Raw genomic sequence first — 26,641 nt, forward strand, 5'->3', positions numbered from 1 at the left:
GGCACTCTGTCGCTGCTGCTGCCCTGGCCGAGGGTGCTGGGACCAGGCCGCTGGGGAGAGCCGGCGCTGGCCAGGACAGCCCTCCTACTGGCCCTGGTGCCACCCTACTTGTGGGAACGTGCAGGGCTGGCCCTAGTGGAGGTGGAGCCCCTCCTGTGCCCTTGAAAGGCCCTGGAGCTTGGCCTCTTGCTAGCGTGAGTCCCAGCAGCAGTCACTCTCAGTCTCAGCCACCAGGAGGGCAGAGGCAGACGCCCCATGGGCCTGAGGCAGCTCACAGGAGCGCTGACCTGCAGGCGCTCCCGGCACCCGCATCCCCTGCTTTGGGGTACCGGGGGCTCAGTTTCCTCATCTGCACAGGACGGCTCCTTCCTTCCTTCATGCCAGAGCTGATCGCTCACAGAACCCCAGGCCAGAGCTGGATACAGTAGTGAGATGAGCAGGGCCGCTCTGGGCCTGACCCCTCCTAGCTGGAGTGCCTGGCCTGGTCCCTGGGCAGAGCACATGTGTGCCATCCATGTTCCCTCCCTTGCGGGGCTGTCTCATCACCACGAGATGACCGGGCAGAGAGCAGGCCTTGCAGCCCCTCCAGCTCCAATTGGGGCTCCCAGTCCTGGGGCTCAAGGTGAGGAGGAGGTTTGCTTAGTCACCCACAGCGCTCCTGGTCCCGCCTGTCTCCCCTTGGGACAGCTTTGCTCCTGGAGCCCTTCCCACTGGGCCTGGAGCCCCTCCCAGCTCCCCACCCACTTCAGCCAACCAGCTGTCTCTGCCTGCTGTTCTAAGAGCCAGGCTGGCCATTTGAGGCATTCCTCCTGAGTCCCAGAAAAGAGGTGGGGAGGGGCTGGGCCCCAGGGGCAAGGTCTTGGAGTGAGCCCTGCCAGGGGAGGGGCGGTGGGTCACCAGCTCAGCAGGCTGCGGGCTTCAGATGCTGGGTCTGCTCGACCTTCCCTGAGCTGCGCAGAAGCAGAGGGAACTGGCTGCTCACTGGTCTCGAGGCCAGAGGCTCTGGGGGCAGGGCAGGGACCAAATGCGGGAGAAGCAGCCTGTTCCGGCATGCCTTTGGATGCTCTGATCCACCCCCAAAATGTAGTTTTATCTGAAGCTGTTGTTGGGAGTTTCTAAACTATGGTATTTTTGCAAGTAAGGTTTTCAGCAGATGGGAAGACAGATACTTGGGGTGACTTTCAGGGAGAGATGGTGGCACAGCCAGAGAAGCAGAGGAATGGATGGTGGTGACTTTCCAATCAGGGAGATGGTGCCTGACTCCCCAGCTCCTGATTTGCAGCTTTCCATTCATTTGTTCATTTGTTTGTTCATCCACCCACCCATCCATCCATCCATGCCCCCATCCATCCATCCACCCATCCATCCACCCACCCATCCATCCACCCATCCATCCATCCATCCATCCACCCACCCACCCACCCATCCATCCACCCACCCACCCATCCATCCATCCATCCATCCATCCATCCATCCACCCACCCACCCACCCATCCATCCATCCACCCACCCACCCACCCATCCATCCATCCATACATCCACCCATCCATCCATCCATCCATCCACCCACCCATCCATCCATCCATCCATCCATCCATCCATCCACCCATCCATCCATCCATCCATCCATCCATCCATCCATCCATCCACCCACCCATCCATCCATCCATCCATTCATTCATCTGTTCACAAGGACAGGTTGGGTGTCCTTCTGTACCAGTCTCTGCATCCCTTATACTCCTTCACTTCTGCTATTATCTGAGCTCTTTGTTTTAATTTTTTTTTTTTTTTTTTTTTGGTACGCGGGCCTCTCACTGTTGCGGCCTCTCCCGTTGCAGAGCACAGGCTCCAGACGCGCAGGCTCAGTGGCCATGGCTCACGGGCTCAGCCGCTCCGCGGCATGTGGGATCTTCCTGGACCGGGGCACGAACCCGTGTCCCCTGCATCGGCAGGCGGACTGTCAACCACTGCGCCACCAGGGAAGCCCTGCTTTAATTTTATTCAAGTTTTTGTTGTCACAGATAATTTGTTCCTGACATTAAGTGGTTTGGAGCTTTGTGTCACTCTGGGTCTCTGTCCTGCCCATGACCTGCCCATGGGCCTTGTGGTGGCATCTCACACATCCCAGCTGGTGAAAATGTGTCCCTGAGAGGCTACAATGCTGGGGGTGGGGTGGGAGGCCTGCCCTGCTGGACTGTTCCACCTGCACAGGTGTGCCCCAAAGAAGGGGGACTGAGACGCCATTCCTGTTCCCTGGGGTAGGGATAGTGGGCTGGGTGGCACCGTACGCAGTGGTGAGGGTATCTGTTAGGCCCCAGCCTCCCAAGAAAGGTCTCCTTGGCCTTCTAGCCCCTCTGGCTAATTCATTGTGTTTTTTAAGTCTCCTGTATCCTTGATGATTTCTTTCTTACTTGCTCTATCAGTTCCCAAGAGAAGAATGCTAAAATCTCCAACTGTGATTGTGCATCATCTCTTTTTCATTTTAGTTGGCCCATTTTTTGCTTCATGCTCTGAGGCTATGTTAGTAGGTGCATACAAATTTAGAGCTGTGTGTCTTCCTGGTGTGTTGACCCTTTATCTTTACAAACTGTCCCTCTTTGCCTAGCAGAGCTTCTGGCCTTAAAGTGTCCTCCATCAGAAAGCAGCCACACCAGCTTTCTCTTTTTCTCTACCAGCCACAGACAATATGCAGACGAATGGGCATGGTCACGTGTGGTCTGCATTGAGCTGAATTTGGACCCTGGTCCAGAGGGATTACTTTTGCTCTGGTGGCAGTTAGGACAGGGACTGGGCTGGCTGAGGCTGGGCTCCAGTCTCTGTGAGGACTGGCCTGACACTCCTGTCCTCACTCCTCACTCCTAGCCCCATAGGACCCACAAGCAAAGACCCTCCTCCCTGGCAGGTACTGAACACCCAGGAGACTGCCGGACGCCCTCCTCAGCCCCTCAGCCTCTCCACCAGTTGCAAACCCTGGCAGGGACCCTGTGCCAACGTCAGGCTCACTTCTTGGGTTTTCCTCTCTGGGATCTCAGAACCCATGTCCTTGATGCTTTGCTTGCTCATAATAGACAATAAATAAGCAACTCGTGGTATATTAGGGGATGCAAGTGCTATGGAGAGAATAGATTAAGGAGAATGCAGAATGCTGGGCAAGGTAGAGTGGAATGTGAAACAGGGCAGAAGGGTTGACCTCTTTGGGAAGTAACATTTGAGGAAAACGTAGAAGGAGGTGAGGGAGTTAGTCACACAGACAGATGTATAGGGAAGAGCATAGCAGGCCCAGGAACATGCAAAGGCCCTGGGGTAGGGTGGTTCCTGGCTGGGGAGCAGTGGGGTGGCCAGTGTGGCTGCAGTGAGGGTGGGAGGGTCTAAAGTCAGGGAGCATGCGGGCATCCCAAGGATGGCTCTTCTGCATGAGAGAGGAGCCTCTGGAAAGTTCCGAGTGAAGCCATGGGTCTGACTTGTATTTTAAAAGGACCTCTCTGGCCGTTATATTGAGAACCCACTGTTGGAAGGTAGAGGCAGGGAGGCCAGTTAGGGGGCCAAGGTGGTCATCTGGGCAAGAGCTGGTGGTGGCCCAAATGGTGGGGGAATGGGGCTCTGGATTCATTTTGAGGGCAGAGCTAGTGGGATTACCTTGCAGGTGGGTGTGAAAGGGAGAGGAGCTGAGGATGATGTGTGAGCTTGGCTCACAGGCTGCTGCTCCTGCAATAGCCCAGCCTGGGGGCTCCTGAGAGCGGTGCCTTCACCCTGGGGTGATCCAGCCACCTTTGGCCCCTCCATCCTAGAGAGTCTAGAGTCCTGTGGCAGCAGGAGGAGGGAACCCATCCTACCCACGTGGATGCAGGGGGCTGGGATGGGGGCCTAGTGCTCTCCTAGCTACCAGTCCCCAGGATGGAGGGGGGAGCACATCCACACCCTCTGCATGGTGACCACAGAGCTCCCGGCCTGAGCAGCAGAGGAACGACGCAGCTAACAGATGGGAAGACCGAGGGTGGGGCTCAGCCTTGGGCACGTTAAGCTTGAGACGCCTCCATCACATGAAACGGGGGTGTCAGGCAGCCGGAATGGGCACAGGAGTCTGGAGTACAGGAGAGAGGTGCTTAAAGCACAAGAAGGGAGCCCACCGGGTGGGTGAGTGTGGCTGGTGCAGAGGCTGGGGCAGGCGGGTGGGGTGGGGGAGGACTCCTACAGGAGGATGAGCTTGGGGAGAAGGGGAGGAGGCCTCAAAGGGAGGGAGGGGGTCTCAAAGGGAGGGAGGGGGTCTCAAAGACCGGGAGGAGGAGGCGAGGAAATACCGGCAGAGATCTGACCCCTGGACACGTCCAGCCCGGAGTACAGGGTGCAGGGCTGGTGCCAGGACCCCTCAGAGGCACCCTGGGGCTGAAGCTGTCCCTGTGCTGTGGACTCCAGGCGGCCTAAGACCCAGCCTGGTGAGCAGCCTGCGCAGAGCCCATTGGAGGCCGAGGCCGGGGCCGGGTGTGTGTGTGTGTGTTGGGGGGGTCTGGGCTCAGCACCACACTGGGAGGGCAGATCCAGGAGGGGCCGGGGCTGGAGGGGGGATGCCCTCCGAGGGTGCCCCCAGTGAGGCAGGAACAAGAAGGGGCAGAGAGGCTGGACACACCCACCACCTGGCCTTCCATTTTCCCTCCTGCATCCCCCATGCCACCCAGCCCCCCACCTGTCGCCCAGAGACCCATGACCCTGCCCCTACCCCAGCTGACGCTGCACACCCCCAACAAACACATGGGCTGAGGTTCATTTAATGCTGTTTTTTTTCCATTTTCCTGGCTCAAGCTGCGTCCACTCCCATGGCCTCTACGGGGCACTCGCGAAACCCACGGTGCCCCTTGGGGGATGCTTAGCCAGCCGGGGCTGGGCGTGGTGCTACTTCTTCTCTGCAATGTTCTCCTTTTTGATCAATTCAGAAAATTCTAGAACAGGAGACAAATTTCTAGTAAATAACCCCCTGACTTGTGACCCACCAAGCCCTGCAGGCCCAGCGGGAAGCCTCCTTTATGATGGGGGACCTCGCGGTCCAGGGGGGCCCTGTATCCTGCCCTCCTGAGTCCTGGGTGGGGAGCAGGAAGGACTGGAACTTGGCTGCCCGAGTGCCCCACACCATTGTCGTGTGCCCTGTGCCCGGCCAGCTTGGCCGTGGTGAGCTCACCCACCCTGGGTCTTAAGATGAACCCTCAGCAGTTCCCCTCAGAGTCTCTGAGCTGGTGCTCCTGTGATCATCCTGCCTTCAGTGGGGAAACTGAGGCACAGAGAGGCTGGGGGCCTGCATCCTAAACAGACCCCTTGGCCTGGCTGCCCCTCTTTTAAGTCTTGCGACCACCCCACAAGTCAAGGTTTGCTGGTATTTGCGGGCAGCAAGTGGAGGCCTGGTGGGTGAGGACAGGTCCCCAGTCTGTCTGGGGCTCTGAGCCTGTGCTTGCCTGTTCCAAGGGCCATCCTCCAGGCTTGGGGTCAGCATCTGGGTGGGTGGGCAGCAGGATGATGCAGACCCCGGGGCAGCCATGGGGAGCCTCAGGGAAGGCCTGCAGCCCCACAAATGCCTTTCCTCCCAGGCAACCCCCTCCCACCTGCTCAACTCACACACAGCCGTTGGCCCACCTGACCTCCTTCCTCCTGTGTCCACCTCTGCAGCTCCTCAGGCCCTGGTTTCTGCCTCAAACCTTCCTCCCCGTCTCAGAAACCCCCCATCTAATCTGCCCCCTTGACCTTCCCCAAAGCCGGCTTGGGCCACCTCTCCCCTGCTCAGAAACCTGCAGCAGCTCCCCTGGGCCTGGTGAAATGCCCAAGCCCCCTCAGCATCCCGGAGACGCAGCCTCCCCATCTGTGAACAGGGATGATGGTGACCATCACAGGTGGCTGTAAGCTTTGGGGGATGGGGTCCACGCCTGGCAGTGGGGAGCCTGGTCAGCCCTGCACAGAGACAGGCTCTGGACATGGAGCAAACTGAGTGCGAGTGAGGCGGAGTGGGGGGCAGGAAAGTCCTGAGAGGTATCCCTGCCCCTCTCATCTCTGCTGCCCCACCTTCGAAGTCAATCCTTCCGTCTCCATCCGTGTCGGCTGCTTGGATCATGGCCTCAGCCTCCTCGTCTGTCAGTGGGGTGGTGGGCTCGCTGCTGGGGATGATGCACAGGATGTACCTGGGGCCAGGGGTGGGCTTGGGTCAGAGCTGAGGGGGCATCTGGCTGGTGCCCAATGGTATACAAGGTACTTGCTCCCCACTTTACAGCTGTGGAAACTGAGGTCCAGCTGGAGAGGGGTCTCTGGGCCTGGACCCAGTGCTGTGCCCCTGGACCCTGTTTCTAGCCTGGCCCCATCTCCCACAAGGCCTGCTGGAGCCCAGTGTGGGTATCAGGTCTTCTGGGGTGAGCATGGTAGCTGTAGGTCGGGGAGGGGGCCCAGAGCTCTGTACCCCCTCATCCCCAGCCACCACCAGGGAGGGGGCCCAGGGCTCAGGACATCCTGTCCCCGGCCATTGGCTGTTACTTGATCTCATTCCACTCGATGAAGCCGCTCTTATCCTTGTCCAGGGTCTGGAAGGCCTTGCGGATGACACTCTCCTGCTGCTCCGAGGCCGGGAACTTCTGCATGTACTCAAAGAACTTGATGTAGTTGAAGGAGCCTGGGGATGACCGGGTGTGTCACCAGGGCCATCCGCCTCGGGGCTGGACTGCCAGGGCCTGGGCCCAGAGGGGGACTCCTGCCCTGGGGTGGGGGCTGCCGGGTCCTGTGCCCTCCCCCAGCCCGGGGGGGCTCCTGCATCCACAGTGGGGCTGGCTCAGGGTGGACGGGGGCGGGCTGTACCATGGTGCCTCATGTCGGTGGGCAGCAGGTCTATGTCCTCGTCCGACAGGGATGTGCCCATGGCCAAGGCCATCTTCTTCATCTGGGAGGAGAAGTCCTCGTCCATCCTGGCCCTGCAGGGGACAGGGAGCCGGCTCGGCGGGTGTGTTGGGCAGGAAAGGGTGTTCTGCTTGGACCCTGCCTGGTGCCAGCTCCTGGCCCTAGAGTGGGGACCCCAGGCACCCAGACCCAGGCAGGCCTCGGGCTGCAGAGGGCGGCTGGAAGGGTCAGCTTTCCCAGCACCCTGGGGCCCCGGCCTTGCAGAGGCCCTCCTGCCCAGGCCCTGAGGAAGATGCGTTTGAGCCCTGCCTCTTGGTAGCTGGCCATCCTGAGGTGTTACCCCACTTCATAGAAGAAGAGATCGAGGCTTTGAGACGATAAGTGATAGACACGAGGTCCTTCACTCTGCTCGGAAAAGGTCGAGGAGGCGCTGTCTGACCCCTCAACGCTGCTGGGTAATTTTCTCTGTCCTTCTAGGCTCACCTCAAAGCCACCCCCTCTGGGAAGCCTTCCTGGTTACCTGAAGCACCACCTCCTCCTGCCGGGACTCAGGGCCCAGGGCCTTGGTCTCTCTCTCCTGGATCCCAGGCCAGCGGGCCTTGGTCATCCTGGCTGGACACTAACCGCCAGCTGGGAGGTGTGCTGCATGCAGGCCAGTCTTGAGCTGGCCCTGGACTGAGCAAGGCCCAGACCCACTCCAGCAGGATGGCCCCACCCCCTTCCCAGGTGCTCAGGAGGGCGGCCCGCTGTGCATCTGCTCTGAGGAGGTGCCCACGGCAGTGTCCCCACTTCTTGGGGGTTCAGGCAGGAGCCACTGAGGCAGGCTGGGATTCCAGCTGGGCAGGTGGGGTCTGGGCACAGGGACCGGGCTGTCCCGTGCCCCCACACAGTGCCTTGTGACCTGTGGAGCTCTCGGGTTGCTGTCCCCAGGGCGGGTTGGGTTCTGGGGCTTGTGGCAGAGCAGCTATTTCAGAGGCTCGTTGGCCCTCTCTGAAGTTCACAGGGTGGTGAGCCTTCTGGAACCTACTCCCACCGCCAGGAGAGGCAGCTCAGTGACCTGCGGGGCATAAGCCAGCCAGGCAGTGGCCAGAGGCGTCTCCTTTCTCCCAGTAGAGAAGCCACGGGTCAAAGGTTGCAACTCAAGCTGCAGTGGAGGGGCAGGGAGGGCTGGATGCAGCCCAGGGCTGCGTCCTGCTTCCTGACTCTGGGTGTGCCCCTCAGCTGCTCTGGGCCTCAGGCTCCTCATCTGTGAAATGGAGAGACCCCTGCCCGCCCTGCCCTGCCCCTTTGCAGGGTCATGCAAGGAGCCATGAGAGAAGGAGATGGTGGGGAAAGGGTGTCGGATCCTATGATGGGTGTCACCCATAATGGCCAGTCCCTGCAGCCAGTCCGGGAAGTGGGGCAGGGGTGGTCAGCTGGGATCAAGGGCAGGCGGAGGCCCAGAACAGACCCCACTACCCTGCATCCCACGGTGAGACCGTGATTCCCCTCTCTACCCTGGAATCATGGGGTCCATTCTGGAGGGAAGGGATTCCCTGCCTGCCACTCGGGGCCTTGCCCAGGGACAATGCCACCCCCTTTATGGAGGAGGGATAGGGCCAAATTCCAGGCCAGGTCTGGCCAAGCCTGGGGTTGACATCCTGACTGCAGAGCACTGTGGGCGCCCTGCGCTGGGCTGTTTACCACCCTGCTCCCGCCCCGTTGCTCTCTGGGGCATCCCCCCCACCCCCACCCCCCATGAAGGCAGGGGAGCCTGAGGTCAGAGCTGGAGACAGCAGGAGAGGCAGGACCTGGGCCTCAGGCTGTGGTTGGTGTATTTATAGCACCTGGTCCAGGGCCTGGGATGGAGGCTCACTTGGCACGCCTAGTCAGGGCAGGAAGTGGGGAGGGGGCTGGGGAGGGGGCTGCATGGCACCTCCTGGGGGGCTCCCAGCACCTGGAAGGGCCCTGCCCTCTTCGTCCTTCCCCGTGAAAAGGGCTTCCTCCCTCTCCTCCCGCCTCACTGCCTTCCATAGCCAAAGCTGGTCGTAGCTTTAAGGCCTGGCTCCGCCCCCCCGCAGACCCCCACGTATGCCCAGTATTGCTGCGTTCTCTATGCCCCCTCCAAGGCTGGCAGGGCCCTCCCCTGTCCCCAGACCACTCTGGACCGCCCATGTGGCCCTCCTGGGGGCTGTGGTCTGCATCTAGCACCTGAGAGTGAATCACCAAATTCAGATGCTTGGTGAGAAAAAGGCCTCATGGGCTGGAGGGAGGTGGGAAGGGGTGATGGAGGCCTTGGGGCCCCACTGGGACAGGGGCTGGGCACGTGGGCCCAGAGCTGGCTCAGCATGCCTGCCAGAGTTGGTGGGTCTGGGGGCCTTGGAGCCTCTGTTCTGCCAGGCCCTTCCCCCACTCAGCACCGGGAGCCCTGTGAGGTGGTCTCAGCCTCCCCTTACTGACCCCAGCTTGCAGCCATTCTCTCAGAGGTCTGCCTAGGCACATGCGTGCACACGTGCCCACCCATGCAGACCCAGTTACCTTGGGGCTGCCCCTCTCCTTCCTCTTTTTCTTCCTCTCCTAGACCTCCCTGGGGTTTCCCCAGCACCCAGGGCCTCCCCTTGTCCAGCGGAAGACGAGGCCCAAGCTCCTGCCATGCAGTTCAGGCAGATCCGGCCCAGCTGGGTGCCCACACCACCCCTCCCCGGGCAGTGCTCACCTTCGCCCGGCTTCCTTCGAGGGCTCTGGGAAGGCGGGTCAGGCTGGGGGTGTTGAGAGGCTGCGGGGGCTCCAGCTTTTATACCTGCAGCCACTCGGCCTGTTTACATCTTGGGGCTGCAGCTGTCCTACCGCCTCTCCCGGGTACTCCAGCCTGGCACTGGCCGCCCCCAGGGGCTCGTTGGCACTTGGCACGTCCACACCAGGCTGGGCAGACTGACCATTAGCAGCGCCTGGCCTCCCCAAGCCTGGGGTGGGGGTAGGGAGAGTGATAACATTGCCGAGTGAGTAGACTTGCTATCTGTCGCCAGAGGTCCCACCCTGCCTGCTGGCCTCGTCGGGGTGAGAGGGGGCGGCGGTCCAGGAGATGGCCCAGGGGGTGCAGGCCGCCAGCGTGTCCGAGATGGCAGCAGAAGACTGGACGACTGGGCCTCCTCTGATGAGAAGTCAGGCTGGGCAGCTGTCCTTTGTCCCTGGGTCACTGTGGGGGGCTGGGAGCCATGCCAGGGCTGGCTGTCAAGGCGAGGGGAGGAGAGGGAGGTCTCCGTCAGGCAGGATGACTCCTGCAGGCACAGGGAGCAGGGCTGTGTGAACCTGGGCGGGGCTGTCCTCTCTCCCTGGGAAGGGCCCTCACAGGGCAGTCACCAGGGTGAGTACGGGGAACCAGAGAGGGACATGTCACCAAGAGTCCCCCGTGGCCGTGGCCCACCTGGAGGGGAACAGCTCACTGTCCATTCACTTTCTCGGCCTCAGTATTTTACAGAGTGGTGCCCCTGACGGTGCAGACATCTGTGCAGCCTCTTTCCAACCCTCCATCACCAGCTGTCCCCTGCGGGGGTTTCTGTCCCCGTCATTTTACATGGCGCTCCTATAGCTCTGAGATCTGCTTTCTCTGCACAAAAGTTTATCATGCGTCGCCGCACTCTGCCATGACGTAAGACAGCTCTGTGTTAGGCCAGCAGGCTGAGGATGTTCTAGTAAGTTCCTTGACTGACCACCTGCTGCTGGACCCGGAACAAGTCCCAGTGCTTTTCTTTCTTTCTTTTTGGCCATGCCACGCGGTATGTGAAATCTTAGTTCCCTGACTAGGGATCGAACCCGTGCCCCCTGCAGTGGGAGTGCAGGGTCTTAACCACTGGACCACCAGGGAAGTCCCAGGTCCCAGTGCTTTTGTCATCAGAAACACTGTGGGAGACCGGAGTGGGAGGACCAGAATGAATGGTGGAAGTTTCCATGGTCCTGCCATGCTCCTCTCCAAAAGGGTTACCCTAAAGATTTCCAGCCGAAGCTGGGTGCCCTGCGCCCCCTGCACACCCACACCTGCACTGCAGTCTGGTCCCCAGCAGGCAGCAGGGACATCTCTCAACACGTCTGTCCATAGAGTTGAATGTTATCCGCATGAAAGGAGCAACGCACCGACACTTTACAACATGGATGAGCCCTGACAGCCCCACAATGAGTGAAAAAAGCCAGTCACAAAAGGCCACATAGTCTGTGATGCCATTGGTATAAAATGTCCAGGAGAGGCAAATCCATAGAGACAGAAAGCAGATTGGTGTTTGCCGTGGGGCTGGGGGAATGGGGAGTTACTGTTTAACGGGTATGGGGTTTATTTTGAAGTTATGAGAATGTTCTGGAACTAGATAGAGGTGGTGGCTGCATGATACCGTGAATGCACTAAACGCTATGGAGTTGTGCACATTAAAATGGCTTATGTTATCTGAGCACCCCCTCTGCCGGCACCTTCCATAAGGCCCTATCCATGCCCACCCCTGCCCAGGCCATGAAGCGAGGGCTGGGGAGCGGGTGGGCGGGCTCCTGGACTAGCACCTGCCCGGAGCTGACAGATGGCCAGTCCCCTGGGCAGTCCCTCCCGTTTCATTTCGGTTCAGAGTTGGGCCGCCCCTCCTCTCCTGAAGCCCTGGCCCTAGCTTACCGGCCCGCCTCTGGGCTGAGCTGGCCTGGAGGGGCCACGGGGACCAGCTCACAGCTCTGGGGATACCGTTGTCCCCTGTGCCCAGGCACGGCAGGCACTGTCCCCTTGGGACACTCTGGTCTCTCGGTCCCTCAAGGGGCTGGCACTGCCCCCCGCCCCGGCCTGCCTGGAACAACTTCGCAGGAGGGGGGCTGGTGGGCTCTCGGCCCTCCTGCTGCAGACTGGAAACCCCTGAAGAGACCCGCAGCCCAGCCCTGCCCCATGACGTGAGTACTAGACACCTAAGAGGAATTAGCTCTTCTTTTCCAGGGAGCCGTTTTTATATAAGGACAAACCTCTTTCAAGCCACAGCCTCCTCAGAGCATGGTGTCTCCCCCTGGCTGGCTCAGAACGCCAGGCAGCATCTTCCCATTCCTGGGGAGGCTGGGTACCCTTGGCAGATGCACCTGCTCTGAGGTCTCTTTGGCAAATGCTGGAACCCCTCTCACCCCCACTTTGCAGAGCACAGCTGCGGTGGATGGGCTTGTGGGGGAGAGGTTCGCCTGAGGTTGGGGCGTATCTGCGGGCAAATTCGGGTGGGGGACAGCATTTTCCCTTGGCATCCCTCCCGTGCACACAGAAGTGGGGGTGGGGAAGCGTGATTACAACAAGGGACATCTGTTTCCCTGCCCCCATCCCAGGCCTGGACCACATCCCCGTGCAGCAGAAAGGGGTGGGCTGGGGGAGCCCACTGGGGGGTGAGGTCCTGGCAGGCAGGGGCGTCCCTGGGGCCTTGCACTTTGGTGCCCAGCATGTGGGTTTGTGGGCTGAATCCGGGGCAGCCTTTCATGCAGAAATGCTGATGCGAGTTATTACAGGAAGGATTCAAGAGGTGCTGGCCATCCCCACGGCCCTGCCTCTGTGTCCTTTACCACAAAATATATGTCCATGTCCTAAGCCCAGTACCTTGGATGGGAGCTTGTTTGGAAATAGGGTCTTTGCCGATGTGACCCTTAAGACGAGGTCACACTAGATTAGGATGGGCCTAATCCAGTGACTGGTTCCTTATAAGAAGAGAGACAGGGAAGAGGGAAAGGTCATGTGACGACGGAGGGAAAGAGGCAGAGGTTGCAATGATATGGCCATGGGCCAAGGAACACCTGGGGCCGCCAGGAGCTGGAAGAGGCAGGGAGGGTCCTCCCTTAGACCTTTGGAGGAAGCCCGGTCCTGCTGACACCTCAGTTTTAGACTTCCAGCCTCCAGACTGTGAGAGAATCTATTTCTGTCGTTTGAAGCCCCCAGTTTGTGGTCATTTGTTATGGCCGCCCCAGGACACTCAACAACCCCTACCCGGGACCCTCTCATGCCCCCCTGCTTCCGGCCCTCTCTCCTACCGCTGTCTGCCCGACCCCCGGCCCACCCCCCACTCTGAGCCTCGGTTGAGGACCCAGGTAGGATGTAGGCCTGGGGCCTGGAGTTTCCTGGAGGGACACGAAGGCAGCTGTGTCCACCAGGCTGACCAGGTGCCTACCAGGGCTGTGAATTTAAGGGGCACCAGGCCGACAGGTGAGCAGTCCAGAGCTTCTCTGGCCTCAGGCTCCAGATGGCCCAACACCGTTTCTGCTCCTGCCTTGATTCAAAATTGCGATATGCTGCTCATGATGGATTTTTCTCATTAATTTTGATTCTTTAAGATATTGCATTAAAATATTAGTTACCTTGATGACCAAGTTTGTTTTTGACAGCTTCACTGAGATATAATTCATATGCTGTAAAGTTGACCATTTTAGAGTGTACATGTCAGTGTTTTTAAGTATATTCACAGGGTTGTGCAACCATCACCTCTATAAAATTCCAGACCACTTTCATCACCCCAAAAAAGGCCCCGTACTCCCATTTTCCCCTTCTCTGGACCTCTGACAACCATCAATCTACTTTCTGTCTCTATGGATTTGAATAACCTAGGTCTTTCCCATAAGTGGAATCCTATGGTGTTTGTCCTTTTGCTTTTTTCACCGAGCACATTTCCAAGGTTCATCCATGCTGTAGCGCGTGTCAGCGCTTCGTTCCTTTTTACTGATGGTAATATTCCTCTATATGGATCCACCACATTTTGTGTATCCATTCATCTGTCGATGGATGTCATTACTGAGTTTTTGGTGCCCTGTGGTTCCTCCCTTGCCTCACCTGAGCCCCGGTCTGGCCCCCATGCTGCTCCCGACCTGGGAGGCCTCTCCCCTCTGTCCCAAGGCCTCGGGCCCTCTTGGAAATCCTCTAGGCCCAGACTCCCTGGGGGATTGGCTCCTTCTAGGGAAGGTGCTCTCCCCCTACTACCCCTGGCTTGTCCTTGACCCCATATTGTCTTTCCTGAGGCTCCTGCCTGAGGCTTCGGTCGCCAGGGGCCCAGGGTGTTCTCATGTCCGTAGAAGAGAAGCAGAGACGAAGCATCCCCACCAGCCCGGCCTTTGAAGGTGGAGGCGCGCCTGAGGTAGTGGTCACTCCATGTGGGGCACCCCAGCCCTCACCCCTGACAGGCCTGGCCCCTGACCCGGCTATGTAGGGCTCTGGGGCATCTTGCCTCCCTCCAGGTGGTGGGGCAGGGGGCACATCTGCAGGGATCTCATACCATTCCGGGATTGGCAGAAGCCAGTTCTGTGGGAGTCCTGGGGCAGGCTGGCCACTGGTCACCCCGGATTGGCAGGTCTACCCCTGTGAGCCCTCACCCCTGCACACCCTGACCCTGGCACTGGACAAGCCAGGTTCACGGTGTGGGAGCTTTGCCCCTGGGGCTCAGGTTTCTGCCTTCTCTGTCTTTTCTCACAGGTGTGTGTGTGTGTGTGTGTTGGGAACGGGTCCTTGGGTCCTGAGGCCGAGGAGAGAGCCCCATGCACCGAGCCTCTCAGCTCCACCCTTCCCAGGGCCCAGCACTCTGTCCTGTCTGTTTGGCCTTGTCATACCAGCTGAGGGTTGGGCTCATGGCTGGCCTGGAGGTCTTGGACTCAGGGGACCCTGAGTGCAAGACAGCAGTTTTGTCCCAACCCCAGGAAGAGTGCAGATAAGCCCTCCCCCCTAAATTCCAGTGTCAGGCTTCCTGCTCCCCACTGTGGTGGCCAGTGAGTGCTGGTGGCCGGCCACACATGGGAATCGCTGGCCAGAGGACCAGATCAATGGTGGAGGGACTCAGGGCACCTCTGCTTCAACGGCCACCATGCCAGGGGGGCAGCAGGGCTCCTGGGTCCAGTGAATCTCAGAGGACCCCAGTGCATGGGGGGAAGGTGTCACTCGGGTCAAATGGAGTGGCAGTGCTGGACCTGCAGCCCTGGGTGGACTTCTCCTGCCCCACCTGGACCCTGGAGGATATCTGCAACCCTAACGCCCCCGAGATCTGGCCTTCTGTATGCCAGTGTGCACACTGTGTGTGTGTTCACTGGTCAACCCGTGTCACAGAGGCCTTCACAGAGGGTCTTCTGATCCTGGTCACTGAGGCTGGCCATGGTGGCGCAGAGAATCTGGACAGGGACAACTTAGGGCCACTGGTCATTTCCCTGCTTGTCCCCAGGGAGTCCTCCGGTTGCGTCGAGGTCCAGGTGTCTGGGGCATCTTCCTGGTGGGCAGAGGCAGGGCCCTTGGTATGGGGGTGGGCAGTGTTGGGCCTTCCTCCTAGGTGGGGAGGGGAGACCCCCCACTGTGGATCCAGCCCCCTCACACTGTGCACTCCTGTATCACAGCCCTCAGCCATCCTTGCGCCTGTGGCTGCTGCCCCTCCAGGCCCCTGGGATCTGAGCCCCTCCCACAGGCCAGGCCCTCTGCTGGCCACTCCCCTGTGGTTCCTTCCTCGTCAACAAGGCTTCTGGGGCAAAGCTGTTTAGAGTAGTGGCCACAACATCAGGGCCACTAAGAAGGTTCTGGATGCCCATGCTCCTCCACAGGCCTGCGGTTGTTGGGGCCACCCACGGCAGGGGACCCCGAAGGTCTGAGAGGAAAGGAGGCCCCTTCCTTTGCCCATGGGGGAACTGTCTACACAACGGGCCATCTTAGGTTAAGAAGGATGTGTCCTGGCATCCTCTCATGAGGGCTGGCCCTCACCATCCTTCCTCTATCCCTGCCCACCCCAGTTCCACTGATCCTTGCTCTTCCCCAAAGCCTTAGGAGCCCCTCCTGCCCCCACAAACCCCCTGCCTTCCAGCTGGGTCAGCCAAGCAGCTTTGCTCATCTGGCCGGAGAATGAATGGATGGACATAGAGGGAGTGACCCAAGTTACATAAAACTCAAATCCCGGCTACATAATGACTCTCTCTCCTATCCCAGGGGGTGGGGAGATGACGGTCCCCAGCACCCTGCGCGCTCAGCCCGCCTGCCCTCCTGAAGCTGCCTCATCCATGCAAGATGGCGCGGCAGGGCGCGCAGCCGGCGGGGAGGGGACGGTCCCTCGGTGCCCGGCGCCGCCGCGTCCGCCCTAAACGCCCGGCGCTGTTCTCTCCCGGGCGGGGGCGGCCGCTCCTTCTCCACGGTTGTCGCAGCGTGGCACAGGCGCGGGCGGTTTGGGCAAAAATAGCCCCCCCACCCCGCCGGCGCGGGCGCCGCCCAGAGGGCGCGGGGCCGGACCCAAGCTGCCTCCGAAACCGGCGTGTGCAGGCCGCGTGCGGGGCCCCGACCCCCGCGTGCCTGGGCTCGCGCCTCCGGGCCACCCAGCGCGCGCTTTCGTATTGCTCCTGCGTGCCACCGTGCCCACCCCCGCGCGCGCCGCCGCGCCCCCGCCTTCCCGCTCCTCCCCCCACGCCTCTGCCCACCCCCGCGCTTCCAGGTGCCCCCTCCCTGAGTCTCCGTCCCGCCCCCTCCCCCCCCGCACTTTTCGCCTCCGAGCAACCCTCCCCCACCCTCTGTGCCCCCGAGCCTTCGGGTCTCCCATCCTACGTCTCTTGAGCTCCCACCCGCGCCTCAGTATCCCCCTCCCCGCCCCCTTCCCCCCGCACCTTCCGCCTCCCAGCGCCCCCCCATTCTCCGTGCCACCCCCGCGTCTCCGGATCTCCCATCCTGCGTCTCTGTGTCCCCTCGTGCCTTCGTGCCCCCCACGTCTCCGTACCCCCCCAGCCTTCGGGTACCCCCACCGCGCGTCTCCGTGCCCCCCCAGCCGTGTAGAGAGCCCCCCCTCCGCGCGCGCTCCCGCCGGTGTTTTCGGACTGCACCAGCCCGGGAGCCCCGCGGCGCCGCGGCCGGCCGGGGGAGGCGCCTCGTCTGTTGCCGCCGCCCGCACCCGCACCGGCACCCGCACCCGCACCCCGCCGGCCCCGCGGCTGCGGCTGTGGGCGCTGGGCGGGCGCGGCGGCCAAGGCGCGCTCGCACCTGCGGCGGCCGGATGATGGCGCGGCGCGGGCCGCGGGCGTCCTGAGCGCAGCGCCCGCCGGGGGATGCCAAGACGCGCTGCTGGCCCTGGCCATGTCGTCGTCCTTCTTCAACCCCAGCTTCGCCTTCAGCTCGCACTTCGACCCCGGTGAGTCCCCTGGCCGCGCCCCTTGCCAGCCCTCTGCCCGCTGCAGCTGCCCCTAACCTGCCTGACTGCGGACATGATGCTTCCAGAGCCCCCGGTTTCCTATTTTGCATGGAAGTTAACCCTTTCCCCACTCTGAGTGGAGCCGCAGAAGGAACGGCTTTCCCCGAAGGACCCCCTGGAAGCCCGGAGATGGGCAGGCCTTGGGGCTGGCACCTGCCCGGCTGAGGCCTCCAGCAGCGGGGGTGGGCAGTGGGGGCACTGCCCCTGTCTCTGTGGAAGCTTCCGTCTCAGGTAACGGGCAGGAGGGCCCGTGTTGGCCCCAGGTGTCCAGGGGAGGAGGTGGCCAGGACTAAGGGCCCCCGGGAGGTGTGGGAATGTCGCCCCACCAGGCCCAGGTGACCATGGCCCCTTGTGGATCTACGGTCTTAGCATGGGAGGCATCTCCCCAGGCTGGGAGCTGGTTTTGGGGAGCCCTGCCAGGCCACCCAGTCGCCTGCATGGGGAGGTGGGAGCAGTGGTCAACCCACAGGACAGAGCCCACTGAGCAGAGGCTCGGAAGAGATGGGCCTCAGTGGATGCCCAGGCCCTATGGTCAGGGAGAGGCCCAGGTGGCGCTGTCAAGCTGGCTGTAGGGGGCGTGGGGCCAGGCTGGCGGCCCTGGAAGCCTGTTTACCCATGGCTGCCTGACCTCCTGGCAACTGTGGGCGGCCGGGGTGGACAGAGGGACCAGGGGAAGCTGGAGGCCTGCATCTGTCACCAGGAAGTGGTAGGCTTTCTTCCCTCTGTCTTCACTGGTCTCACCACCCCCCTCCTTGGCCTGAGTGGGAGATAAACCCCTGCCCTAGAGCCTTGGCCGAAGGGCCCAGAGTCCTACTCACATGTCACTGGGGCTCTGGCACAGGCTAATCCAGCCAAAACAAAGCCGGGTGAGCACGTGACGGGCTCTCCTGGGTCTCCCTCCCTGGAGTAGGGTCCAGTTCATGCAGTGATGCACGGGGTCCCCTGGGTACAGCCCCATCTGAAGGCATTTGCTCTTGGGGGAGGGGACCTGACAGCAGGTTCCTCTGCTGGGCTTAGGGTGTGGGTATCACTGGCTCAGAAATGACTTCCCAAGGCGACTCCTGGAGCTTGGAGAATGTGGAGTCGCCAGTGGATGGCCCAGAATCTGGCAGCGACAGCCCTGGCTGGGCTCTGAGGGTGGGGGCTGGAGGTGGCCCTGCTGAGCAGTCCCAGGCCCAGACAACCTTTAGGGACACGTGTCCTGCTGGCTCCGAGCTGGTGCTCCATGCAGTGTGGCTGCTGGGGAGTGAGGGTCCATCCTTGGAACCGTTGGCAGTGTGGCAGGGTGTGTGCCAGGACTGACCCAGGGATGGCGACGCCCTCCCCCACGCCCTGCCTCTTGCACTCTTTGTGGGGCCCAGACTTGCCCTGTGTGGGTTCAGTACCCTCCCCCCACCACACACACACCCCGTGTGTCCCAGCACGAGACCCTTCTCCCATCTTAGAGAAACAGCTGAGCTTGGCTTCTCTTGCAAGTGTTCCTGTAAACAGCTGTGATCAATGTAATTATAATGTGTCAGTTTAAGGACTTATGAGGGAAAAAAGTTGTCAGGAGGCAAGGGGAGATCTGTTTGCAGGTGGAGTGAAGGGGAGAACTTGCCCCACTGTGGGAGGGGCCGCCCTGGATGGTGGAGATGGGTTGCTGGCTGGGGTCTGTGCTGGCCCCCACGTGGGCATTGGGGGGGGTGGGATCTGCTGCCCTCCTGCTAAATGCCCAATGTTCAGAGCCCAGCTCCCACCCCCTGGAGTCCCCCTGCCCACCCTTGCCTTCTAGAGTCTCAGTTTTCTCACCTGTAAAATGGGATAGCTGTGCCTACCCCAAGCTCAGTTAGCGGTTAAGCGCCTGGTGAAAACTTGACTCTCAATGAACAGAGACTGCTCTTATGGGGGGGGAGGTGTGGAGACAAGGCCACAGTGGCACGTGGCTTTCCTGTCCCCAAAGTGGGGAGAGATGGTTCTTTTTGTGTTTTTTTTTTTTTTTTTTTGCCGTACGCGGGCCTCTCACTGTTGTGGCCTCTCCCGTTGCGGAGCACAGGCTCCGGACGCGCAGGCTCAGCAGCCATGGCTCACGGGCCCAGCCGCTCTGTGGCATGCGGGATCTTCCCAGACCGGGGCACGAACCCGTGTCCCCTGCATCGGCAGGCGGACTCTCAACCACTGCGCCACCAGGGAAGCCCGAGATGGTTCTTTTTGAAGTTGGCTCCTGTCTAAGGGAGGAACCCTGCTTGGGGTCCACCAAACTTGGAGGGCAGGGGACAGTCGTGTTTGTGGCTGTCTCGGAGTTTGTTTCTGTGGTCACTCAACACTCAGGGATGGACAGAGGGGCCTGGCCCGGGCAGAGGGTCCTCACAATGTCACCAGGCCAGGTCTGCTGCCTACTGCCAGCTCTGCGTCCGTCATAGATCCTGTGGCAGTTCTCCACAGAGGTGGTGACAATGGTGCAGTTATGTAGAGAGTGATGGGAGCTGAGTTTGAGGCTCAGGCTGTAGGCACATGCTTGAGTGAGGCCTGGGGGCTGGGGGACCTCATTTAAACTCCTCTCCTGCTTGGGCCACCACCACCTATCAGATAAGGGCAGGGCAGGCCGCTGGAGGGGGCCAGGCCCAGCATGTGCTCCTGGGGCGATGGGCCGGCGCAGGCGGGCATCCGGAAGGGCTGCCTCTGGAGTCCAGCTCTTCCTTAGGATATGGGTGACCCTGGGGGATTTCTGGGCAGTCACAGCCCTGTGACCTCAGCACTGTGTGGCCTTGGGCCAGTCACTCAACCTCTCTGAGACTCAGCCCCACATAGGTGAAACCTCACTCTGGGGAGACCAGGTGGTGGGGCATGGAAGTCAAGAGCTGAGGGGTGATGAGGGTGCCATGTGGGAGTCGGGAGCACCTGGGTGTGGCTGGTGGGGGGAAGGTGTGGCTTCTAAGGGGCGGGGAGGGGGTTTGCCTCTCCTGCTGGAATGCTCTGAGGCAGGGAGCTGCCCTTGTTTCTTACCCTCTCCGGCCCCGGGTGGACTGGGTGCAGCCCAGACCCTCAGCAGGTGCCTGCCAGGTGTAGGCCTCAGTCAGAGCTCTGCAGTCCTGAGCCTGGGGGCCTGGAGCTACTGAGGACCCCGTGGGGCAGGTAGTGGACCAACTCCTCCCTGATCCCATGGCCCTCTCTGTGCCTCTGTTTCTTAACCTGTAGGTGGGCATTACTGTGGTGTCCCCTCCTGAGGGTCACATGTGGGTGACTGGAGCGCTGGGTGAGGGTCAGTCCCCAGGGAGCGCCACTCAAGGCTGACCCTGGTGCAGGGGTCACCGTGGACCATTTGGCAGGACCTGGAGTTTGGGGAAGCTCATGGAAGACAAGGCAGCCCCCAGCCTCCTGGTCACGTGCTGCTGCCTGCCCGCGTCCTCCCCCTGCGCCTGGCCCCACTGGGAGCCGACTCACCAGCGTTAATGTGTGCGAGGTGCCAGCTCAGGGCTGGGCACGCCCGGACCTTAGGGTGAAGGTGTCGCTGGGGGACAGGGCGCAGGGAGGGCATTCCAGCCAGGCGTGGTCTATCCTGCACGGGGACAGGTGCGCTTCGGGACTTGAAGCCTGAAAGGCCCCCAGGAATGGGCTTTTGCAGCCCTGGGGGTCCCTCTCTCTGGCTGACGGACACCTGCTGGCAGTGGTTCTTGAACTTGGTGGCCCTCCGCTCGCTGCCTGCTGCCCACGGGGCCTAGCTGAAGGCAGATGCTGCCTGACACAACCCGCCCCCCGTCCCCTCCACCAGGCCCTCCCCAGATCGACTCAGGCTGGGGGGGAGGGGCATCAAGGGTCGGAGTGTTACTCCCTCCCCGCGCCCCGAAAAAGACTGGCCCCAAGGTGGAAGCTGTGGCTCTTGGGCTGAGTCTGGGGGTATGGGCCAGCTCAGGGCAGGAGGGAGGTCACAGTCCTCTCCTGGGCAGTTTCTTTGCATTCTAGCACATTCTCCAGGAAGCCAGCCTATGCTCTTCTCACAAAGGGGCTGCTTTTCCCTCACGCTGGGTAGCTTTACATGCGCTGGTGCCCGGGCTCACATAGGCACTCACACGCGTGAACACACACGAATGCGCACATGCTCACAGATGCCTTCACCTGTGTGCGAGCCTGGGCTGGGCCGTGGGTGCTGTGGTCTCCTGTGGGGGGTGGTCAAGGTCATGGCTGAGGGGAGCCAGATCCCCCACCCCACCCTTGGCCCTCAGCCTCACCCCTGCTCTCCTTTCAGTTGATGGGCTGAGTCACCGGGTCCCGGTGGCCTGAGGCTTGAGGAGCCTGGAGCTGTCCCTCTCGGTGGCTGGCCCTGAAGGACTGCCCCACTGTCACCCGGCCATCTGCAGTCACTGCCCTTGAGCATGTCCACCCATTCTCCATCCTCCCTGTTCTCCACCTTCCCCAGGTCAAGGGCTCATGGGTGGAATAGCATCCTCCCAAATTCATGTCCACCTGGAGCCTCAGGATGGGACCTTGTTTGTAAACAGGGCATTTGGAGCTGTAATAAGTTAAGATGAAGCCATCCTGGATTAAGGTGGCCTAATTCCATGGCTGGGTCCTCACAAGAGAGCAGGGGGAGATTCAGGAGAGAGGAGGATGTCCCCTGCCACATGACAATGGAGGCCAAGCTGGGCTGATGCAACCACAAGCCAAGGAAGGCCTGGGGCCTCCAAAAGCTGGGAGAGGCAGGAAGCGTTGTGCCCCGGGACCTCTGGAGGGAGTGTGGCCCTTGTGCAGGACGTCCAGCCTCTAGAACATCAGACACTCAATGTGCGTTAAGGCCCCAGTTTGTGGCATGTCGCGATAGCTGCCCCAGGACACTCCTGCAGGGCGGCTCTGAGCCCCACGGGGCCTCATCTGGGGCCGAGCCTGCCTCTGCCTTCATGCCAGCCTCCATCTCCTCTGTGTAAACTGGGACAGCCCTACCCACCTGGACATGTCTTTGGAGGAAAGCAAGGTAACACGTGTGCAGGCGCCTCAGAACACGCGAGTTCACTGGACCGCAGTGATAGGAAGGCAGCTGTGGCCCAGGCCGGTAGCCCTCATCTGGGCACCTTGGGGCCTCGCTCTCGGCGTCCAGCTGCGTCTTGCAGAGGAGCCAGCACCAGCAGGACAGGCGGCCCGTGGCCTCCCCTCCCCCGGCAGAGGAAGCCAGCAGAGGAAATGAGGGCAGCGGACGCCGGGCCAGAGCCAGCTCCCAGGCAGCCTGTCTGGCCTGTCGCAGTAGGCAGCGTCCACGCCGGGTCCCTGCCTTCCTCTGCCAGGGTCAGCTTTGGGGGCAGGGGCCAGGGTGCCCTGGGGTCAGGGAAGGTCTGCTGAGGGTGACTCTGGAGTTAGACCAGCAGTTGGAGCCACGCGGGAGCGGCCGCCAGAGCTAGGTATGTGGGGGTTTCTGGGAGGGTGTGGGCTCTCCCACTGCCAGCCCTGGGACCGGGCGTGAGTGGACAGGGGCTCATACTCGCGAGGTCCCCAGCCCCTGCTCTGGCTCTGCCAGAGGAAGTGGCAGGACAGGAATGGGCAGGGCCAGGGCAGTGGGTGGTGCTGGGCAGCTGGGGGTCACTTGTCACAGAGGGTGTGTGAGGTGGGGCAGCAGGATGCTGGCCGGCATCTGGAGGCTGGGGCGGGTCCCCGGTCGCCTCTCACGGTGGGATGTGGCAGGCGGTCGCTTGTAGAGGGATGTGTGGTGACTGTGTAATGGGCTGGTAGCTGTCTGCGTGGAGCTGCCTGTAGTCCCGGGCAGGTGCTTCGGCTCCACTTGCTGTGAGGCCCACCTGGCTGTCCGGGCACCCCCCTGGGAAGAAGGAATCCCACTTTTGGGGGACGCCGCCCGCACAGCATGCTCCTAGGAAGGAGTCTGGCTGGTCGCGCTCGGCCTCATGCCCGAGGTCACTCCTTGTTGACAGCGAAACGGCAGGTTCTCTGCGCAGCCGTCGACAGACACTGCCTTCTGCCCAGCTCCGGGCATCCTAACGCCATCTCTTCCCTCTTTTCCTGACAGCTTTATTGAGATATGATTCACGTACCGTATGATTCATCCATTTCAAGTGTACACTTCAGTGCTTTTTGCTGTATGTACAGAAGTGTGCAGCCATCACCACTATTTCAGAACACTTTTGTCCCCCTCGTGAAAGCTGCACACCCACCGGCAGCCTCTCACGTGCTTCCTGTCTCTGGAGATCGCCTGTCTGGACGTTTCCTACCTGCAGGCGTGCAGCTCAGGGTTGTCTGGGTCTCTCTGCATGGGCCCTCCGTTTTCTATCACGGGAACATAGGGAGGGGGCCTGGGTCTGGGGGCAGCTTTCGTGGATGCTGAGGGCTGGGCCACGACACGCAGGCCCCTGCCCAGCACTCAGCATCGAGGCCCTGCTCCTGCAGTGGCGCAGCGTGACTCGCCTTTTCCGCTGCCTGACGCCTTGGGTGCCTTTCTGGGGGCTTGTTGGCCATTTGAAGTCGTCTTCTGGGATTCCCCGTGTGAGCCAGGCCTGCCCGGCTGTGGGTATTATTTATATGTTCTGGAACTGAGCCCTTGGTCAGAGGTACGCATCAGGGCTGGTGCTTTCGCATCTCAGCCGTCTCACTGGTCTGGGGCGGCGTATGCAGGCACCGCTGGGGCGAGTCTTTCCCAACCCCTGTGCTCAGTGGCGTCAGGTTGGTGGCTTGAGACGGGCTGTGGTGGGAGAATTTGCGCCCCAGGAGCCTGCAAAGCCTCCACGTCAGAAACCTCCTCCGTCTCTTTCTTCCAGAGAGCCGGTTGTTAAGCATTACCAGCAAACCGGGGGTGTAGGCCAGCTTGTTAATCCCAGGAAGCCGCCTGGAATCCTTTTGGCGTGAGGCAGGCATCCTCAAGAGGCAGTTTCTGGCCCCTGGGGATGAATGACCCAGAGGGATGGTCGTGCTCCCTCTTGGGGCCACTCAGCCCTGGAGGGAGCCTCTGGGTGGGGCCTGTTCAGGGAGGGCGGGGCCAGGGCTTGCACAGTCCTGCCCCTGGCTGAGGCCGCACCTGACCTGAGCTCTGCCCCTGCTGCCGTGCTTCCCCAGCCCACCTCACCCCACTCTCTGCCCGCACTGGGTTCCAGGCAGAAACTTGGAGGCCAGGATGGCAGGAAATTCTGGGCTTGGGCTGCCCTCCCGCCCCTCAGCAGCTGGTGCTGGAGTGGGAGCCAGTGCATCGGATTCTGCTTTATTTTTCCTCCTTGTGATGGGCAGCCCTGCAAGTCCTGTCTGAAACTGACTGGCTGCAGTGCTTCCTGGGTCTAGCCGTGCATCTGTAGGTTTTCTCCTGGGTGGGTCTGAGCCTGGCTGCCTCCGGCCTCTGCACAGCTGCTCCCCCGATGCTCCCCCGCCCATGCTTGTGAGAGGGACTCATTCATCCAGCTCAGTATCCTCGGGGCGACCCCGTGCCCAGCAGGTATCAGGGCAGGGTCCTCAGATGAACAGGATGGGCAGGTCCCGTCCTCCAGAGGGGGTCACCCTCAAGCCCCTGCAGGGAATGGGGGCCGAGGGACGTTCAAGTCATGGAGGGACTGGCAGACGGAGGCTGGGGGCGAAGTGGGAGGCCGTTTGTGCAGATGAGATGGTGTCGGTGGGAGCGGCCCCGGGAACGGAGAGACGGGTACTGTAGTGCACGTTTTTCCCTGTTCTCACCCAGCTACCCCCCACCCAACCACTCCTGCTGTGTCCCTTGGGCTGCTCGGTCACCAGGGATTGGGGGGCCAGGGCTGAGGACATCCTGGATGCCCACCCTGCCCCAGGACTAGCCTTGGGGGTGGGTCCTGGGGCTCCTGGGAAAGAGTCAAGGGGCCTCTGTTGGTGGCGACCAGGCTGGCCTTGTCACACGCCAGCAGAAGGGATGTCACTCATTGGTGCTGAGCTCGTGGCACTTGCTTCTGTTGCTGCTCCGCACGGCGACTATGTTTATGTCCAGCGCTGGTCCTGGCCCAAGGGGGACCGGGCTGGGTTTCCAAACCCATACTGCCAGCATGTGCTTCTGGAAGTGCGTATGAGAGCATGTCTCCTGGCGTGAGAGGTGTGAGAGTGCGTGCACATGGGTGGGTGTGATGTGTGTGCTGGGAGTGTGTGAGTGTGAGCATGTGTGCAGGGGTCTGAGTGCGGGTGAGGATGTGGGGGGAGTGTGTGTGTGGGAGTGGGTGAGCACACGTGTAAACATATGAGTGCACCTGTGTGAGGACGTGTGTGTGAGTGTGTCCCCTCTCTGGTTCTCCAGGGGGAGGCCCAGGCCCCCGGCTCTCCCCTGCCGCTGGGCAGTGAGAGCCCTCGGGCTCCCCTCTTAGGCTCTGGGTGATGGTATAGTTCCTGACCCCCTGTGGACGGCAGGCGGGGGGCTGACACCCCCCTCCGACCACACCGACCGTCCAGCCACCTGCCAAGGGGCTGCGGTCTGGGGTCGGGGAAAGAACCCTCCTGTGTAGGCGGCTGCCGTGACCTGTGTGTCCGTGGGGGCCTTGGGGGGGGCCTCCCAGCTGCTTGTTTGTGTGTCCTTGGACTTTGCCGGGTCTACACTTAAGCCGGCAGAATGGCTGCGGCCACTTAGCCGCCGGACACTTGAGCTTCCCTCCTCCGGAGGCAGCGCCCTCCACCTTCCAGCCCTCCCCTCAGTCCTTGGGGTGTGAGACTGTCCGGGATGCCTGCTTGCCCGCCCCTTTCCCCCAGTGCTGTCCTCAGGCCCCATGCGGCCCCAACGCTGTCTGTACTCCACGCCGCAGGTGGCATCCACACCTGTCTCTGTACATTAGGACATCCAGACTGCAGCTGGAGAGGTTTGGAAGGTTCTGGGGTGGGGTCAGTGGGGCGCAGCCTCCCCACGCAGACGTGTCTCCAGCCCCTCTCACCTGCTGGGGTGGAGCCTGGGTGGCTGCGGAGGTGGGGTTGCTGCACCCCTGCCCAGAGCTGTGTTCTGAGGTGGTCAGTGTGAGCCTGGTGGGGGTGGCGGGCTGGGACTGAGAGCCGTCCGTGACTGCCCCCACCCAGCGCCAGCTCTTGGGATGGGGGCATCCTGCAGCTGCGGCCTTCATCCTGGGAGGCCCATGGGGAGGCGGGTGTGCCAGGGCCCAAGCGACCCATGCGTCCGAGCAATCAGGGCTCTGATTTCAGTCGCCAGCGTCCTTTCATTTCTCTACTTGACCTCAGAGATTTGGGGGAGGAGTGAGGATATGGATGGGGTGGGCCTGGGTCCTGCCTGGGAGGCGCCACACAAGTCCAGTGACCTGCTTCCCTTCCTCCGCCGAGAGGATTCTGTTCCTCTCCGGGGGAACTTCCATGTCTGGGCCTTTGGGCAAACATTTGCCAAGAAACTCGGCCCCACGGGCCCCTCAGCGCTGGGTCCGCCTTCCGGATGGTTCATGGGGGTATGACTGCCCCTCCTACTTGCCCTCTGTCCGGGGAAGCCCCAGACTCTTGCCACTTGCCCCAGCTGCGGGCTGGGAGGTGGGAGTAGCAGGGACAGATGATGGGCCCCTGGAGGCCTGGGCACGCAGAGCTCTGCCCCTCGTGCTGTCCACTCACCTCGGCCTCGTAACTCAGAGACGCCCGCCCAGGTTGCACAGCTTCTTCCTGCACAAGATCCTGTTTGCATCACCAGGCAGGCTTGTTGGGCAGAGGCACTGGTGCCA

General features: G+C 61.5%; 2 protein-coding genes across 3 annotated transcripts in view; one reads left to right on the top strand and one right to left on the bottom strand.

The window, feature by feature from the left end:
* Positions 1-4,887: 4,887 nt before the first annotated feature.
* Positions 4,888-6,928, bottom strand: PVALEF (parvalbumin like EF-hand containing; the record flags this gene model as incomplete). Its single annotated transcript, XM_082604253.1, has 4 exons — positions 4,888-4,934; positions 6,043-6,158; positions 6,505-6,640; positions 6,823-6,928. The coding sequence occupies 4 exons, from the start codon at positions 6,926-6,928 to the stop codon at positions 4,888-4,890; spliced, it is 405 nt and encodes a 134-aa protein (XP_082460379.1).
* A 9,978-nt stretch (positions 6,929-16,906) lies between these two features.
* AATK (apoptosis associated tyrosine kinase) overlaps positions 16,907-26,641 on the top strand; it is a gene marked incomplete at its 5' end in the record, with an annotated part of 39,079 nt that continues 29,344 nt past the window's right edge. For both annotated transcript variants that reach the window (XM_082604212.1, XM_082604211.1), the window contains one exon: positions 16,907-16,961. In XM_082604212.1, coding sequence (XP_082460338.1) covers positions 16,907-16,961 — 55 coding nt within the window. The remainder of the gene's footprint in view (positions 16,962-26,641) is intronic.

Source organism: Mesoplodon mirus (assembly GCF_964341445.2).
Source record: "Mesoplodon mirus genome assembly, chromosome: 18".
In the NCBI taxonomy this organism is placed as follows: domain Eukaryota; kingdom Metazoa; phylum Chordata; class Mammalia; order Artiodactyla; family Ziphiidae; genus Mesoplodon; species Mesoplodon mirus.